General features: G+C 41.2%; 1 protein-coding gene across 1 annotated transcript in view; it reads left to right on the top strand.

Moving 5' to 3' along the window:
• Positions 1-6,276, top strand: part of LOC148039300 (ABSCISIC ACID-INSENSITIVE 5-like protein 4) — a 35,740-nt gene extending 29,464 nt beyond the window's left edge. The window contains exons 5-6 of the mRNA XM_087675200.1: positions 5,756-5,823; positions 5,967-6,276. Coding sequence (XP_087531326.1) covers positions 5,756-5,823; positions 5,967-6,021 — 123 coding nt within the window. The 3' untranslated portion in view covers positions 6,022-6,276. The remainder of the gene's footprint in view (positions 1-5,755; positions 5,824-5,966) is intronic.
• Positions 6,277-19,728: the final 13,452 nt, after the last annotated feature.

Here is a 19,728-nt window from a genome sequence, read left to right as displayed (position 1 = left end):
AACTGTACCTCTGACATGATTATACATAAATATTAAAATGGAACAAGTGGCAATTGCTATTCCATATTCTAATATTTAAGTAACTTTGAAAAATTAAAATCAATAAAAATTTGAAATACAAATGCTCGGCTCAATGGATTACCTTGTTTGCTCCACTAGTTCGCTTGTATGGGCAAAGGGTGGTCAGCATTTACTTCTTCCCACCATGACCAATCATCGGACCTTCTTCCTCGACCACCAACCCGACGAGCGGGGCGGGAAGATGAAGCCATTTTTGATTTCAGGCTGAAAATTGAAGGCTCAAGAGTCGAGAGAAGGAAAAATTGAAGGCTTGAGAGAAGGGAGAAGGCTCAAGAGTCTTGACTCACTCAAGAGTCGAGAGAGAAGGGAAAAGGAGAGAAGGAAGAAGAAGAAGAAAAGAGGAGAACTTGGAACTTGGATAAGAACTTAGAAGGAAGACTCAAGAGAAGAGGAGAAGAAGGAAGAGAAGGAAGAAGGTTCAAGGAAGAGGGAATAAAATAAGGGAGAAGTGAAGAGAAGGTGGAAGGAAGAAGAGAAGGAAGAGAAGAAAGAGAAAGAAGAGAAAGAAGAAGAAGGAAGAGAAGGAAGAGGTTGGAGGTGGGAGGAGAAAGAAGACAAGGAAGAGAAGGAAGAGAAGGAAGAGAAGAAAGAAGAAGAAGGAAGAGAAAGAAGGCGGCTGGGAATAAGACGCAGGCGGGAGCAGGCAAACTGGGCGTAAGCGGGAGCAAGATGCGGCTGCAGATCGTCCAGGCAGGATAAGCGGGCGGCGGGCCGTAGGTAAGTTGTGCCATGTGGCGTTTCCTGTCCTGTTTCAGACAGGGAACTGCTGCGTTCCCTGTCTGAAACAGGATAGGAAACGTTCATCAATTGGAAACGTGGTCCACGACGGATACGTGCCGGGGAAGGCCATTCCATGTGCCGAGGGGCCGTTCCGGCCATTTCCTGTCACACTGACACCCTTATTTGTACCCTAACATATAAATTCATTTTATTTTCTTTGTGTACCGTCACTCGCGTTCCCTGTTGTGTTTCCTGTTTGAAACCGGATAGGGAACGTTTCATCAATTGGAAACGTGGTCCATGACGGATACGTGCCGGGGACGGCGATTCCATGTGCCAGGGGGCCGTTCGGGCCGTTTCTTGTCAGTATGACACCCTTATTTGTACCCTAACATATAAATTCATTTTATTTTCTTTGTGTACCGTCACTTGCTGATATTCTCATCTAGGGATTCTCTCACTCACTCTCAATACTGTTCTTGCTCCATTTTTGTCTCGCACTTCATTGCGTACTCACCTCAACAAATTGGTTTTAGAGCTGCAGCAAGAGTGTGTGCGCTTTGTGAGGACATTGCAAGTCAGTTCAACATGTGTGTGCGAAGAAGGAATTAGGTAGTTCATCTTTCAACCAGTCGATGGGCAATAGGTGTTCGTCTTGACTAGGCAATTGGCCAGGTTAGTCAGTTGCATCTTTTCAGGCCAGCGTGGGTAGTCGGTCAGGTGGCGATAGGTTGTTTTTGACTTGGATAGGTGAGGCATGAAGCACTTGACGGCGTGGTCAAGGCAGGCGTGAGCTGGCGGAGACCACGCAATAGGAGATGGGTCAACAGCATCACGATCCGACAGTCTTTTTCGTCATTTTTAAAAAATTAATTAATGCAGTATAGTTTCCCTTCTTGTTGGCGGGGGTTTTGCATGCACAAACACAGTTCTCAGATTTGTGCATATTTATAACTGAAAATTTGGGGGTTTTCCCAGATTTGATGCTGTTCATGCATAACAGTGATATTGGACCCGGAAATTGTAGAAATTGTGCACATGGGCCTTGAAAATTTTGGGGCTTTTCATATATCAGTGAAATTTTGCTAAGCTAAGCTAAATTTATTGACATTGGTGCACATTTGGACCCGAGAAATTTGGGGCTTTTGCAAAATTTTGCTAAATTTGCATTTTTTATGCTCTTGGGAACACATATTAATGCAATTGGGGCAGATTGATTAGTGAAATTTTGGGGCTTTTGTTGAAATTTGTGAATTTTGGCAAAATTGATGTGTGAAATGCACATTGGGGACATTGTTGAAGAAATCTTGGTGCTATAAGCAGTGAAATTCGAGTTTATTATCTCCCACTTGTGAGATTTTGAAGAAATTGCAGAGAATTCTGGTGTTTTTGTGTATCAGAAGTGCTTTTGGGCACATATGTATGCAGTACACATGTTTGGCAGCTCCCATTGAGTTAATGTATTGCTGAATATTCATGGTGCAGTGGTCTAAGTGATCATTTGCAAATCAGGGATTGTTGCAAATGTATTTTTGGTGATATTGCTGAAGTGGGAGTCACCTTGCAGCAGTGCATGCATGGATTATACGCTGAAATCTCAGTGATATTGTTGAAAGTCATCCTTTCTACTGTTGTACATGAATTTGGATCAAATCTTGCTTTTATATCCTGAAATTTTGGGTTGAAATTAGCTGAATATTTAGTCTAATATTGAGTGTCATAAAATATAGCATTGGTACTTAGCCCTTTGCTGAGCAATGGCCAGTAATGCTTCTAGCAGCAATGATACTAAATCCCTTATTGAAATCAAGAAGTTTGATGGCACTAGCTTTGATTTGTGGAAGAATAGGATGCAAGGCATTTTGTTTCTCAAGGATTGTGATGATGCTTATTGAAATCAAGAGGTTTGATGCCACTAGCTTTGATTTGTGGAAGGTTAGGATGCAAGGCATTTTGTTTCTCAAGGATTGTGATGGTGCTCTCTTGGAAATTAAGCCTACAGATATGACATATGAGGATTGGGCTAGACTCAACAAGAAGGCCATTGTATACATTAAAATGGCTTATTTGATGATGTACTTATTGACATTAAGCGTCTTGATACGGCTTATGCCATATGGAAAAAGTTGATGGATACTTCCGAAAATACAACTCCAGTAAATCAAGTTCATCTCATGCGCAAGCTTGTGAACATGGAGTTGGACGAGTCTGTCTAAGTGAGCATTGGAGCATTTGAGTGCTTTCGTAGGGATTTTGAGCCAGTTGTTTGTAGGACTTTGGTTTACAATCCTTCAATGATAAATTGAATGCTATTTTCTTGTTGATGACTTTGCTTGATAGTTAGGAGTCTTTGGTTGTTTCACTAAGCAACAACCCTGCTTTAACCTTTGATGGTGTTAGGGGCTCTATTCTCAATGAGGAGATTAGAAGAAAGTGTAGTGGGGAAAGTAGTGGTTCAGCCTATCATCTTAGAGGCAGGTTAGAAAAGAGGGGTGATGCAGGAAATAAAGGCAAAAGCAAGGGTAAACAACAGGATGTTACTTGCTATCAGTGTAGCATAAAGGGCATAAAAAGCCCGATTGTCGGTGCTACAAGAAAGAGCAAGAAATAAAGAAACAACAAGGAAAGAAAAAGAAGGATGACAAGAAAGATGATGACAGCTCTCCCTAAAAAGAAGTTGCAAAGGCAAATGTTACATCTAGTGTGGTCATTGAAGAGCTCTCTGACATTGGAGAGAGACTTCTTGCAGCCTCATGCAATGATGTAGATGTTATGGCAGCAACAAGTGATATGCACATCACCAAAAAGGAGGTGATTTATGCCTTATTTTCAGCTCATGATGGGCTGTCCCAATCATGGATAGTGGACAACAGTGCCTCTTTTCATGTTACTCCCTCTTTGGAGTCATTTTTTGAATACACTGCAGGTTGCCTAGGCAAGGCTTACTTGGGCAACAATTAGGCATGTGAGATAGAGGGTATAGGTACCATTCACTTGGGCCTTGAAAATAGCCAAGAGCTGATTTTACAAGATTTCAGATATGTACCTAGCATAAAGAAAAGTCTATTGTCAGTTGGGTAGCTTGATGCAAGAGGATATTTTACTACCTTTGGTGGTGGATCTTGGAAGGTCCAGAAGGGCTCTATGCTGATTGTTAAAGGCAGCAAAAAGGGGACTTTGTACTACTTGCATTACAAAGCATTACCTGGTCTGGCTAAGAATGCCATGTTTCGTACCAAACACATAAATGTTTGGTATCACTTCATTCGACAAGTCTTGGATGATGGTATTGTCACACTGACTAAGGTCAAAACCCAAGATAACCTTGCAGATATTCTCATTAAGAGTCTTGGAAAGGCTCATCATGATCATTGCATCTGATTAGTGGGAGTTGGCTAACTTAAAGGTACCACTTTGGGCCTTTAAGTGGGAGGCTGTTGGGTGTAAAATCCCTTAGGGTGTGAAGTCCCTTAATCTGTGTGTATAAACTTATATGGGTGTGAACACCCTTATTTGTACCCTAACATACAAATACATTTTATTTTCTTTGTGTACCGTCACTTGTTGGTATACTCATCTAGGGATCCTCTCACTCTTACTCTCAACACTGTTCCTGCTCCATTTCTGTCTTGCAGTTCATTACACACTCACCTCAACAAACATGGCATAGCAGGTCAATTGGATACTGAGAGAGAGGAGCAGACCACAAGAAGAAGAATTAGGAAGTGATGGAGAACAATCCCAGGCTAAGAGCCCAGGCTGAAGCAGTTAAAATGACAACTGAAAACCTACATGTGTAGGTGCAGCATATATATAGGCACTGGCTGAAAGTGTCTGATCTGGCTAGGAACATGGCCACCTACCAGCCATATTCCTAGCTAACTGAGCAACCAAAGATGGGCCCATAGACAAGAGCTAAAATTAAAAACACCCTAAAACTTGAGATATCTTTATAAACCATCACTTCTATCTGATTGACAGTAGAGTGCAATGGCTGGGGTATAGAACCCTGTTTTTGATTTGTGTGCACTACTCTGTCAAGAAATATTACATGACGAGAGAGAAGCATAATGTATGACTCTGGACAAGACGATGTTGCAATGAAAGCACTAGCATCTTTTGAGGATTGATTTGCAACTGTTCAGGTTTACACTACAAGCTTTAGCTAACAAATCAGTCAACCATGTCATACAGTCTGTCTTAGCCGATGAGTACTCTGGGTGGACACCAAGGGTGCACACGTGTGCGCAGGAGCATTGCCCTTTTGTTATTAGTTTTCTTTCCTAAAAGTAGGACATGTAACTCAAGTTAACTAGGGGCAATTTTTCAAAGAAGAATCACCTTTTCACCATAGCATTGTAATAAAATAAAATGTGGCCTAATAGGTCCCCATGTCTATGGCAAGGATTCAAGTGAACTGCACAAAAGGAAAGTATTGACTCGTTCTTCTTATAAAGGCTCTCCCACTTCAAATGCATCTTTCCCAAATAGCTGGAGGTTGAGAGCCTAAGGTCATGATCTCACAAGTCACTTAAAATAACGTGTTGAGTATTGACTTACTAGTATCATAGGAAAGCCTGGGATTTCAAGCAGGCTTTTAGCCACCTTAAGCTGGAAAGGTTGGGAGCCTCCAACATTAGGCCATGCTAACAGATCCTCAATGTTCTGATTACCAACACAGTAGTGTGCAGTTGGTGCTTACCAACTGCAATGTGCGACATCTGTGGCCGAACACTAGAATGCAGCAGATGAGCACTTTACCCTTCTTTACATCTTTCCAATGGATATTACTTGCTCCAGGTTTATGCTTTGCTTTCCTCATGGTTTTCTGGTTTCCTGTTTCACACTGATTGAGAATTGTTCTCTCACATGTCTAATTGGCATCAAAGGATTTGACTTATATAAGAGTTTGGACTGACACGTTATTATCTCCTTTCTGTGCAAAATATTCCAGGTAATAGCCACATCCCAAGAAAATAGGAAGGAAGAAAGGAAACTGAGGAGGACAAACACTGTTCCATGGTAAAGTACACTCCCTGCTACTTGCAGGATTAAACTTTTGAGGAGTGGTTCTTCATAAGCTGTATCATCTGCCTATCTTTGTGTTGATTGAGCTGTATATTGAGCCATTGAAGGGATTATACTGAAGCTTTGATTGTTTACAGTTGCAAAGCTGGGAGGTTGCCATTTGTAATTGCCAGACTACCATCTTTCTCATAGGCATCCTAGTGTTTTGAAAGCTGAACAGTTCTTGAGAGGATGGCGTGCCTTCAAAGCACCAAAGTTTTAATGTTGGTTCATTTTTTGTGCTTGATGACATGGTGTGTTGCATGGTGACTGCTTATAGACTCATAGTGATAGCGTTGACAGTTTTTCATTGGTCAGTGTAACATGTGTGTAAAATATTGATAGAAGCAATGCAAACCAGCCAGTACATCAGAACCCTCGGTAATGATTTTGTCTATTTTACTGTACATCAACTTTCATACTGTACATTTGTGTTGACTTAGGCATGAATGGTGATTACATACATGCTTGTATTGTCATGGAGGTTCCAACAGTGTGGTATGGATTTATATGCGCGTATTAAAAGTGAGAGCAAACAATACTTGAATATGTTCCAAATGTATTTGCTTCACAACTTTTATTCAACAATGAAAGGCTCAATTTTGTGCACTTGTAACACATGTTAGAAGTGTAGGGTTTTAGGTTTTTGATACCTGCCAAACTGTTGAACATCATGAGTTTCAATTGTCTGCTTTTGTTCTTGACAACAAGCAACTTTTTGAAACAATCTGGGACTTGCATTGCAACTTCGAAATTTGTTTCTACAGTGTCAAGATTTGTTGTATGATAGTATAGAAACATGTGTAGTCAAATTCTTTAATTAAAGCAGCAGCTTATGGAAGTATCAAGCTCACAAATTTATTCAATGTTATCAAGATATGCTGTACAATAGCATAGAAACATGTGTACTTGAATCCTTTTATGAAAGAAGCTGCTAATGGAAGTATAGGCTCACATCTATACAATGACATAGGAACATGATACAACCATCCAAGACCAAATAGCCAGTCATAACTTGTTCTGAATCAAGGCCTGACATTGAGCATCCACCTTGTCACCAATGATCCAGTTTGCATGATGTGGCTTATTATTCTTTGCATTAACCGCCAAAATGAGGGCTATTTACCATGTATGTTGGGCTGCCCAAGCTTGAATTTACATTTTATTAATGTTCAAAAAATAGCTCTAGTTGTCGAAGTGTGAACAAGGGAAAGGGTAAGAGTGGGATGGTAGGATTTGAACATGGCCATCTTACCTGCATCATGTAGTTGGAGTGATTGATAGAAGAGCATGGAGATTTTAACGTGTAGTGATGCATACGTGTGTTGTGTAAGAAAGATATGAACCCTATAAATGCAAGTGAGAATGCGAATGTGCTTGATTTTCCCAAATAAATTACAAGCCCAAAGGAGAAATCTAGTGGTTCTGATCTCAACTTTCCAAAAAATTAATAGCAAGTTAATGAGGATAATGAAAAGGAGAAAGACACATGTATCCTTTACATATTTAAATTGCTCCAAAAAACCTTAATTTGATTGGCTTCTAGGAAGTGAACTGTAAAGGTTAGATATGATGAATCAATTTTCTTTCACTATGAAGTATACAAACGTGATTGTGGAGCAAAATAGAAAGAAAGAACTATCATATATATTGGGGAATTGGACATGTGATTTAGTGACTTCACCCAGCAATGCATTGGACCTTGACTGCAAAAAATAGTACAATAGATTGATTTGTGCTTTGCCATTTATATTGCTCTACATTAATTGTTAAAAGTTTTTGGCTTTTCAATATCCAACCAAAAGGTAAAAATGCAACTAAAATTTCACCTTTCAAACCATCCAAATTAGTACTTGGGATTTATGATCTCTGATTATCTAGTTCTTCAAATGGAGAACATGAGGAAAACTATACAAGTCATTCATTATCAATGAAAGTTGAGGATTTTGCTAGGATGAAAAGAATACATGGCAAGAATGATACATTTATGCAGCCCAATGCTTGTATGACATTCTTTAGCTACTCTCCTTTTGACTCTACATGTCCAATTCAGCTTGTGCTTTGCACCATCTACCTAGATGAGTGCTCATTGATTCATGCTTAAAAATAGTTGATCCAATTTTTTAGAAGCACATGAGGCGTTTGAAAATGCAAATTTGCTTTAGGCATGATTCACATGACAATTTGAAGCTGTAGAGCATCTTGTACTTATGATATTGTTTTATAAAATATGGTTATCAACTATGAGGAAGAAAAGAAAGTTGTACTAACATCCTTTAGGATGCCACCAAAATGCATATAGGGAAAACACCAATATCTCAAGGTGTCATACATACAAATGTCTTTTACAACACCATGGATCACACAATAAATTGTTTCAACTCTCGATTTCATGACTTTGGACATGATTGGTTCTCTCTCTTCTTATCATGCCACTTATTAGGGAGGCTTCCTAGTCTTGCATCATGTGATTTAAACAATTTCTTATAATGGGGTTTGCTTGAGATTTGATAGAATAGTGTTAATATTTGCCACATTCCTTGTTTCAAATTTCTCCTCTTTCACTTTCGTTGTCAATTCGTTAATTGCACTTTCAATCATCATACTAATTGTTGCCATCTCACTTGCTAGCTTTATCTTTAGCTCAATGCTTGTTAGCATTAATATGATCAAGTCTATCAAAGTCTCATTCATTTTTCTAGATTAAAAACCTCCAATTATATGGGTATTCTTTTGTACATGTTGTTTGTTAGATGCATTTCTTTTTATGCTTTGCTTGGTTTTATATAGCATGTATGTGAAAGATTGGTTTGTTTAGTGGCAAAGCGGTTCATGTTTTTATGTATTGTATAGCTACATCTGTGCATTAGTTTGTCCAAGAAGTTGATGTATAGATATTTGTTTGTGTGTTTAGAGTTTGGTGTTTTGTTTTGTTAAAGTTTTAAGAGTTGAAGTTTGGGATTGATGTACATGATTGGTTGTGAAGACTAGAGAGTCGAAGTTTGGGATTCATTTGTAGTATTGTTGTGTTTGTTTTAAGTAGGCATACTAGACTCGATTGTGTTAATTTTGGTTGTTTTTGCAATGCTGTCAAAATGTTTTTATGGGTTGTGTGTTAGTTGTTCAGATAAGAGTGTTATTATTGTTTTGTTGTTGTAATGTAGTATGCCATGGTGCTTTTGTTTTAAATCTTGTTTATTCCTGTTGCTACTAATGGATCAACATGTGTGCATTTTTTCTCAATTTGGGTTAAGTATATGTACTTGAATGTGTTTGAGATCTTTGATTGTGATGTGTACAGAAGGTCATGTGTTCTGATATTTGCATAGATAAATGCAATTACATAAAGAGTTAGACAAAGAGTAAAGTATTGCATAGATCACTAATTATTTTAATTGATTTGGAGCATGATGGTAATCTTCTATCTTTGCTTTCTAAGATTACATGTTCTTCTTATATTCGATCAAAAACTTATTTCTTATGTTCACATTTATCTATTTGTGTGAATAGATAAGATGTTTTAAGAATGTCTTGGTGGCTGTTGACATGATATATTGTAGGTATTGTGTCACTTGGTTTACATTTGTGTTTGATGTATTTTGTTTAGTATACTTGTAAATTCTATGTTGATTTGACTCATGGTTATGTTAACTCACATATTTTAGACATTCTTTCTAGAATGAGTAATTAAATGGATTTTTACTTACTTGAAGGATTCAATGTTGGTGACATGGATTTCTCACAGTAAATCATAATAAAAGAACACATTAAGGTTTCTAAATGGGTTGTTGGATCATGCTTAATTGAGTGTAAGCACAAGCATGTGTTTATGCAGACTTCATCCAATAGTTGCAGTTTTAGTAATTTGATGCTAGTGTCTTGTTTTGCCACAACTAACTTGTTAATTTGTGTATTGGTGAAATGTGTAATGTTGTTTCTCTAATATGTTGAATGTAGCTTTCCATTCATATCTTGTAAGTATGGCTATTGGAAGGGCTATGTGAGTTTCAATCAAGTGGCAGTAATGTTTTAGGAGGCCTTGGATAAGAGTCAATGCCTCAAAACATTTTGCATATGCTAGCATTACTAATGGTGAAAATATGAAATTTGTACTTGGTAACTAGTCATGGTTTGAGCATAACATAGTCAAATACTACATGTGGTTGGATGTTTAGGCATTGATTACTTGGTAGTATGTATGATTTTGACTGCATGTTGTATGTTTTTATGCACTAATTGTTGATAATGGTTTGGTGTAATGGAGTTGCGTAAGTCATTAGAAATGTTTTATATGTTCTAATCATCAAATATATAAGGTTGCCTAGAATATTTTATTACATAGTGAAGTCCTCAATCAAGTCACCCTTATTATAGTAAGCTTAGCATTACCATCCAAATGTATAGAAATAGGTTTGTAATCAACCACAGTATATTTCTTTAACATATCCAATGCATATTGTCTTTGTGACAACTATATACCCTTTAGAGTCTTGATTATCTCTATGTTGAGAAAATAGCATAGCTCTTCCAAATTCTTCATCTCAAATTCAGTCTTAAGGAGACCCTTCACATTTTCAAACTCTGTCACTATCAGCCATGATCAAATCATCCACATACATAGTGATGACCACAATATTTGTATCACTTTCATATACATAGAGTTAGTGATTAGCTTGTGCTTTGCAAAATCCAATGTTGATAAGGTGTTCTGCAATCCTGTCATGCCATGCCCTAGGTCCTTGCTTTAGTCCATACAAGGCCTTACAAAGCTTATATACATAATTTGGATGATTCTCATCCACATAACTAGGTGGCTACTCCACATAAACTTTCTCTTGCAACTCCCCTTGCAAGAAGGCATTCTTAACATCCATTTGATGTATGATCTAACTATTTGATGTAGCCACCACTATGATAACTCTTACAGTGGACATTTTAGCCACTGGAGCAAAAGATTCCTCATAATCAATACCATGAGTTTGTGCATACACTTTGGCAATTAGTCGTACCTTATATAGTGCTCAATAGATCCATCTCACTTATGCTTGACCTTGTAAACCATTTGCAGCCAATAGCTTTTCAGCCTTTAGGTAAAGGTGTCAAGAAACATGGATCTAGAGCTAGTTGGCTATGGTGGAAGCAAATCATAGAACCGATACATGATAAAGAGAAGAGATTGTAACTCAAGTGAATTAGGCTCCAGATAGATTATATTGGACTCATAAACATAGTCTTCAGTGACTCAAACTGAAAGTACCATTTATTGAAACAAGAGCCAAGTACATGCTTATATAGCTTTTGGGTTATTTCACTCTCCTCACTATGCTTATGGGATATAGAGCACCTCCTCCTAGAGCAATCATCATTTTTCTATCTTTCAACACCCCCCTCAAATGATGAGTTTCTACACTTTTTGGCTTTTGCCCCCTCTACATGATGACATAGCCCAAGAGACTAGCTCATAGGCAGACTAGTTAAGTTAAAGCTTGAAACTTTACATCTTTGGCAAGGGTTTTTACATCCACTATGGGAAATACAAGATCCACTATGAGGAATAGAGATCCACTATGGGAAATGTTTTTTTTCTATTGTCAGTCAACGGAAACAATTTCTTTATCTTCTTTTTGGTGGCTGTCTTTGGCCTTTGATCTAGTCTTCATTCTTTGCTAGTCTTCGTGATATTCTTCCTCTTCTTGTCGTACTAGATCTTCTTGGACTTCTTTGTCTTCATGCTCCTTATCTTTGTCTTGTTCTTCATTCTTGAAGCTCTTTTCTTCTTTGTTAAGACACTTGGGATACATAGATTTTGGGATTTCATGTGACTTTGGCTCATGGCTTGACAATACATTGGCATTGGATTTTCTTCCAAAATCAAACAAGATCTTCTCTTTGAAACACGGGTAGGTCTTATGGATTGGTAGTCTTGCTCAATGGAAGTGTCTAATCCTATTTACAACAAGAGTTGTGGGAGTTATAAGGATTTTAATAAAGGGAATGCCTATGAGGATATGCACAATGAACTAAGCTTTGGAAATTAAACAGGTTTGAGTAAAATAGGTGCGAAAGGGTTTATAAGATAGAGAGGCAATGTGAAAGGGGATATTTTAGTATAGGCTTATTAAAACCTTAGTAATAAGGAGTCAGTGTCTTCTGCTTTGGCGCCTCCTCTTTCTACTTAGGTGACTTCTCAGCCTCTCCATCAGCCTTCACCTCACTCTCCACATTGGGAAATCGCTTCTTGTTCTTCTCCTCATCATGTTCAATTCCAAGAAATTCAGAGATAGACTTGTATGCCCCTCTTTGAAGCTCTAGTGAAGCTTCTGCCTCTTTCTTCTATTCTTCGGTTAGAGGAACGACCTCTTGTCCTTTCTTCTCCTTGGAAGCCTCAGCACCTGTAGACTTCTTCTCGCCATCTTCCTTTGTCTCAGCTTCTTTCTATGCCATCTTTCTCTCCTTGGCAAGCCGCTTTCGCCTGCTTTCTTGGACTCGGCCTCGATTACCTTTTGGCCCATTGACTTGTCATTCTTCTTCCCTTTTGACTCTTTCCTCTTGCAAAACATGCTCATTTTTCTTGCCAGGAGTGTTGTTTGTTGCATCATTCTCACTTGTTTCGTAAAGGCTGTGCAACTCCTTGGGTTCTTGAGTTAATGTTAACCGGTAGACAAACAAGGTGGAAAATTTGGAAAAGCTAAAGCAGAAGACAAAGGCCAAGGCAAAGTGAAACTGAAGACAAAGGTGCACAAGGAAAATCTAGAAACACAAGAAGCGTAGAGAAGTCCTAAATAAGGGAGAAAGGCGCACAAGGAAAAGCACAAGTCAATACTTTTGTAAAAGAGCGCAAGCGCATCATGATTTAATTTAAGGAGCACCGGGCTCTCACCCGTGCAATTTGTAAAGGTAGATGGGTGGTAGGAAGGAAGCTAGGAAGATAGGAGGACAATGGGAAAAAGGGCCTAGGCCACGGCCAACCATGTAAAAAAGGGGATAAGGGGATGACTGTCCAAAAGGGATTTAGGGTTTTGTATATAAAGTTAAAAAGTGAATGAGAAGATCATTCTTGTGTGTGGCCAAAGCTTCTTCTTCTTCTTCTCTTGTTTCTTGCCTTCTTACTTGTGCTTGAGTGAGGGATTGAGGGAGTGTGAGGGAGTGAGGGAGTGAGTGTGTGAGAGTGAGGGATCGTGGAGAAGAAGCTCCCCATCTTCTCTCTTCATCTTCTCTTCTTCTCTTCTCTTCTCTTTTCTCACGTGGCTATGGAGGATGGAGCTTAACGGAGAGGGCTTGAGGTTGCTTGAGCTTGCCACAAGGATTGTGGAGCTACCGGAGTGCAAGAGAGAGGAGGGAACTCGATCGAGCATTAAGGTTAGCTCACTACACCCGTAAGGTAGGCATTGCACGTCGGCTATGTGAGAGGTAGCCATGGCCGCTCGGCTTGAAACACTTGATCAATAAGCGGTCCGTAGGTCTCGGGATAGAGCTCCATAGCTCCCCCTCATTTTGGTTCAGTTTTTGTCGAGACCGACAGAATCGAGCCTCGAGCGCCGTGTGCATTGAATCGAGCATAGAAGTAGGGTTTGTAGCCCGAACCGATGCTCGAGATAGTTAGGAGATTTAAGAGGTTTTAATCCTTGGAGCAAGTAAGTATTTTGATTTGTTGTTGAATATTAGAGTAGGACCATCCATCTCCATCTCTGTTTTTTATTTTTGTTGCATTAGGTTAAGATTAGGATAGGATAAATAAAGAAAGCAGAAAGGGTTTTGCTGCTGCTAGAAATAGGGAAATAGGGGCAGCCGTTTGATTCGAGCACCACAGTGATTCCAGGTATGTCTGGCATTTCCTTGTAGTGTTTTGCACCTATCTGGAAGGCACTAGATGATTCCACGGAGTAGGCATTGAGCTTGAGTCATCGTGCGTAACCTGCGGGCTGTCGTCTCCGTAGTTGGACCAAGTTGTCTGGGTCTGATTTCTAGAATCGAACCACCTGATTTCTGGAGTCGGACCGTCTGACTGGGAGAATTGGATCACCCCGTCTGACTGCGAGAATCAGACCACTCCTTCCAATCCAATTCCAGCAGTCGGACCTAGTGCCAAAATCGGACCATGTATCCTAGTCTCAAAATCGGACCAACTGCAAGGATCGGACCACTTTTCCTAGTGTGAGAGGGACCATTGGTCCTAGCGCCACAATCGGACCACTCGTCCTATCACAGGAGTTGGACCCCCCTGTTCGACTAGGGAAATTGGACCAAAGTAGAAATTGAACTGTCCGATTTTCACAATCGAATCACCTTGTTCGATTTTCACAATCGGACCACCCTATCCGAGTCTCAAAATTGGACCACCCTGTCCGAGTCTCACAATCAGACCAGCTCATCAGATTCCCAAAATAAGACGCTCCGATTCTGAGAATCATACCACTTCACCAAAACTTAAAATAGAGGGTTTTTGAACCTGCGTGACAGTCCTGGCTACCCTGTTCACATCTCTGACCCCCCCTGGAAACCCAATTTAGCCCTTAGAAGCTAGAGACTAGACAGGATAACCAAGGATTCACCCCAAACAGCTAGACACTGAGTGGACCGAATTTAGAACTTGACTTGACTTTTGGTAACCAACCAACCAACCCTGAAGCAGAATAGAGAACGCAGCATGGACTTTCAGTAAGACCTTAGATCAACCAGAACTTGCGCTTAGAGCCATATCAGGCTACGAACATGAGGGGAAGAGTGGAGTTTGCATTGAGCATTTCCTGCATCTGCACCTCACTTTTGACTTTATCACCAAAGGTGCACTACAAGAAAAGAAAAAGCCTATTTTCGCATTGAGCACTAGAAAGCACGAAGCACAACTTGTGAATAAGATTGACAACTACTTTCAATAACAAGGAACTCATCAGGAGATATAATAACATCAAGGAAACCACTATTAGGAGAAGATCCCAAAACATAGTTGGGTGCCTGAAAGCCCCATCAGTAGGATCTTAAGAGGACACGAAGATCAAGAAGGTGACAACATAGAGGATCGGATGCTGTTGGAGCTACTCAAATTGATCGATGACCTTGTGGAGATGGAAGTGGGAGCAATGTCAGGATCACAAGGCGGACAAGGAGAGGATCAATTGGACTTGGGAGAATTCCCAGTCTTAGTGCAGGAGTTAGTCAATGAGTACGACTTGTTGACTAGGACGGTACTTCAGGGCAGACCAGTAGAGGAAGCGGTAGCAAGCCTAGAAGAGGAAAGAAATGCGATTAGAAAGGTGCTAGAGAGCATAATTGCCTATAACCACGAGTAGAAGGCTAGGAAACTCCAACAAGATGTAGACATGTACGAGACCAAGATGCAGACATGTACGAGGCTTGACGTGTGCTAGCCTTGGCTGATGCAGCCAAAGCAGGGCCAAATGAAGAGAGAGAACGAGCAGCAGAGGCTGACTTATCGTTGAGTGAACTCGTAGCCAAGCGGCTCATGGACAATATGTCCGTTGAGCAGAGTGCAACAGCCTTAGCCACTGCATTACTCTCGGGATTAGGGGTCATGCAAGGGGCAATCTAGAATCCCTATTGTAGCAAAGCAACTAGACAAGTATGAACCTAGTAATGATCCATATAGCTTTGTGGAGCAATTTGAACAAGTTTGCAAAGCAAACGGTCTCACGGACCTCGCACAACGCTCTCAAGCTTTCAGTCTGTGCTTAGGTGATAAGGGGAGAATTTGGTACACTAGTCTGCAGAGCTGAGCGCACAAACTTTGCCCACCGTCTTAAGGACCTCTTTATTAAGAGATTCTCTGAGGCAGGGTACTCTGACAATCTCATTGTCCGGTTGATGAATGTCAACCAGAGGGAAAAGGAAGACGTAAGGGACTATGTCACTCGTGTATAGCCTCTTCAAGAGGATCCCTGCAAATGAGCGACCTAACGAGAAGGCTACATTTGCGACCTAACGAGAAGGCTATCTCTACCGTATTTATAAATGGAATTCAAATCGAGGAGCTCTACAAGGCTTTGGCTAGTAACTCCACTCTACACCGAGACGTGTTAGCTAGAGTCTTTGAAGAGGCAATAAGGGTGGACAATCATCTTAGGGAGTGAAGCATGAGGAACACTAGTTGGGACAATACAAGTCAGAGAGCTCCAGAGCGGTCAACAGTTTCAGGAGAGAGAGAGAACTCTAGCATATAGGATAAGGGAAAGAGTTTTGACCAAGGCCAGGAGCTAGCTGAGGTGAGAATGGAGCTTGCACGATTGCAAGACCAAATGAGGAAACATGTGCGGTTGCATGTGCAGTGTATACACTGTGGCGGTAACCACCTCCCAGCCGAGTGCCAATATCATAGATCTAGGCCATGCTCGAACTGCGGTAGGTTTGATCATGATGCATTACATTGTAGACTGCCAAGGAGATTCCCATATGCACATCAATACAACCCTCCATACTTAGGCAACAGGCCACCTAACCTCTTTGGCAGGGGAGCCCAGTTGGTGCTTCCAGCACCAAATGAGGCAAGACCGGCCATTCCCAGGTTAGAGATGAACCCAATAGGCATACCCAGACCACCAGGGCCCTATGTAACCCATCCACCAAGTGATGCTCCTGTTTACTATGTGGAAGAACCTAGTGAAGAGGAGACCTATGTGAACCCATACATATCCTATGATGAGGAAGGCAATCCAATCCTGATGGACTACCTACCAGTACTGGTGTTGGCGCTAGGTAGAGGAAGAGGAAAAGGCTTTGGAGGACCAAGCCAAGATCCAATCTCATGCTAGACTTGCGGTCATCCAGGCCATATTTCATCACACTGCCCAGAAAGGGAACATGCAAACAAGGACAAAGTTGACCTTTGATGCACTGAGTGTGGAATCATCTATTTCCTGATGATTGTCCTAGATGGAAGCCATCAACTAGTTTTGCCAACGTGCCCTCAGTACCCTTGGGGGTGTTCAGTGTGGAGACCTTTGACAGTGAGGATTCGCCCATCCCACTACATGTCATGATGCGAGCATAGACAAAATAGGCAGGCATCTAATTGCTTGGACAAAGTAACTTGGATACAGCCTCATTGGGAAAGAAAAGCCGGAGGAGAAGGAGAAAGAGAACAGACACAAAGATTATGATGAGGAGTATGAGGATTGCCGCTCTATTGGAGACGAGATTGAAGAAGAGTTAGACACGATAGAATATGACACTGAAGGGAGAATGATCGAACAGATCAAGGTAGACTCTAGGCCTAGAAGGGAAAGGGTAGGCTGGAATGAAAGAGGAGTCATGCGGATGGAGTGCAATAGATCTTGGTTGGAGCACAAAGGAGCCATGGATTATGAGCAGGCAGGAGTGGCGCAACCATTGGTAGTTCCAGTGCTTAAGACGGATACACCTACTGAATTACGACCCCCTGGCAAAACTCCTTCCTCAAGTGAGGGATGTGAGTTTAACTCGGAGTCAGAAGTTAGTACGGAGAGTGATCTCGAAATACCCAAACCCTCTAAGGTCAGACGCACCAAAGGGGACTTGCCAGTCCACCTAAGGTGCATATGGCTAAAGGAGAAGCCCATGAAGCAAACTGACTCAGAAGCAGAGAGGCAAAAGAAGCCACAGGATCTCCCCAAACGATTCACAAAGTTTAAGAAGGGTGATAGAGTGGTGATTCTACTAGGAGCAAAGAGACAAGGGCAAACCAATGAGCAAATTGAGGGACCCGCCAAGGTCAAGGAAGTCAACTTGGCAGGGGAAGGCAAGAAGCCTCGACCTGTGTTCATTGCTGACGACTTGACCAAGGATGAGGAGGCTAAACTTGTTGCTCTTCTATGAGAGTATGTCAACGTGTTTGCCTGGTCCTTGGAGGAGCTTAAAGGAGTCGATCCTAGGGTTGTGACCCATAATATCCCAATGGTTCCAGATGCGGTGCCAACAAAGCAATGACCTTACCCTATGAATCCCAAACATGCCTATGCAGTGAAGGAGGAAATCGATAAGCTCATGAAGGTGGGATTTATATATGAGATTGAGCACACGGATTGAGTATCACTTATAGTGATCGCTATGAAAAAGAATGGTAAAATTCAAGTGTGCGTGAATTACAAGAAAGTTAATGCAGCTATGAAGAGGGACAACTACCCCTTATCGTATACTGAGCACATGCTGGAGAGGGTAGCACGCAAAGAAGCCTATAGCTTCTTGGATGGCTTCTCTAGCTATAATCAAGTGCAAGTGCACCCTAACGATAGGCACAAGACTGCCTTCGCCACGGAGTGGGGTGTATTTGCCTACATCGTTATGCCCTTTGGGCTAATGAATGCGATTGCGACCTTTCAACGATTAATGTGCACAATCTTCAAGGATATGCTTAGACGTGAGCTAGAGGTGTTCGTAGACGACTTATGCGTACACTCTAGTTGGGCGAAACACTTAGAAAAGTTGAGAGCTGTCTTTGAACGGTGTCGGTTATACAACCTCTCGTTGAACCCCTTAAAGTGCCAGTTTTGGGTGAAGCACGGATGTATCCTAGGGCACGTAGTGTCAAGGAATGACATTGCCACTGACTTCTCAAAAGTCAGTGTCATTTGTTGATCTACCACCACCCATTAACTACAAGGACTGAATTACACACTAATTGCTAGACCATTGTACAAGTTGCTGATTGTATTCGAGTGGACTGAGGAATGCCATTGTGCATATGAAGAGTTGAAGAAGGCTCTCACCACTGCACCAATCTTACGAGCCTCAGGCTGGAGCATAACATTTCATGTACACATAGATGCCTCTAAGTTTGCTATTGGAGCTATTCTATGCCAACTTGGTGAGCATAACCTAGATTACCCCGTGAGTTTTGCCAGCAGGAAACTCACTAAAACGAAGATAAACTATTCCACTACAGAAAGGGAAGTGTTAGCCATGGTATTTGCTATAAAGAAATTTAGGCATTATGTGTTGGCCACCCCCTTCGTCTTTTTCGTTGACCATCAAGCCTTGCTTTATCTCGTGAACAAGCCATGCGCTACAGGTCGCATAGCTAGATGGTTACTTCTCTTGTTGGAATTCGATTTCTCTATGGTTGTACATAAGGGAAAGCAGCACTACATGGTTGATCACATGTCCCGCATACCCACAGAAGCTGTTGGACAAGACATACATGACGACCTATCGGACGCTCATCTCTTTGGCCTGTCTAGCGAAAGAGACTTGTTTAGAGCCGATCTGACACCATATTGGGCTGATGATGTAGTTCAAGTGCTAGAGAACAGTCTACTTGAGAGATCTATTGAGAAATCTAGGCTAAGGAGACTTATCTTAAAGATCCAGCCATATCAACTGATCACCGACCAACTCTATAGGCTAGGACAAGACAGTTTGTTGCGTAGATGTGTGTCTAAGCACAACATGCATGATGTATTGAGAGAAGCACATGGTGGAATAGCTGGAGGACACTTTAGTGGGGATACAACATCCTGTAAGGTGCTACAATCCCAACTATGGTGACCCACCCTATTCTATGATGCTGCTAAATTTGTAAAGCACTGCGATGAGTGCCAGAGGACTAAGGTGCTTGTGCGCAAGGATAAGATGGAGTTGACCCCCATAATAGCATGATAGCCCTTCGAAAAATGGGGCATTGACTTCATTGGACCTATCAGTCCTGCGGCACAGTACTCCCAAGCATGCTACATCATTGTGGCAACTGATTACCTGACGAAGTGGGTAGAGGCAAGAGCCACTAGGAAAAACGACGCTAGAACCACTGTGAAGTTCTTGTGGGAGCAGGTCCTTTCGCGTTTTGGTTGTCCAATTGAACTAGTAAGTGATCAGGGCACACACTTCATTAATGAAGTGATGTCCCATTTGCTCTCGACCTTTCTAATAATT

This window comes from Lygodium microphyllum, chromosome 3 (genome assembly GCF_053477565.2).
Source record: "Lygodium microphyllum isolate KBCC chromosome 3, Lygodium_microphyllum_v1.1.10, whole genome shotgun sequence".
In the NCBI taxonomy this organism is placed as follows: domain Eukaryota; kingdom Viridiplantae; phylum Streptophyta; class Polypodiopsida; order Schizaeales; family Lygodiaceae; genus Lygodium; species Lygodium microphyllum.
Note: the sequence above shows the minus strand (reverse complement) of the source record. Positions and strands in the feature narration are given on the sequence as shown.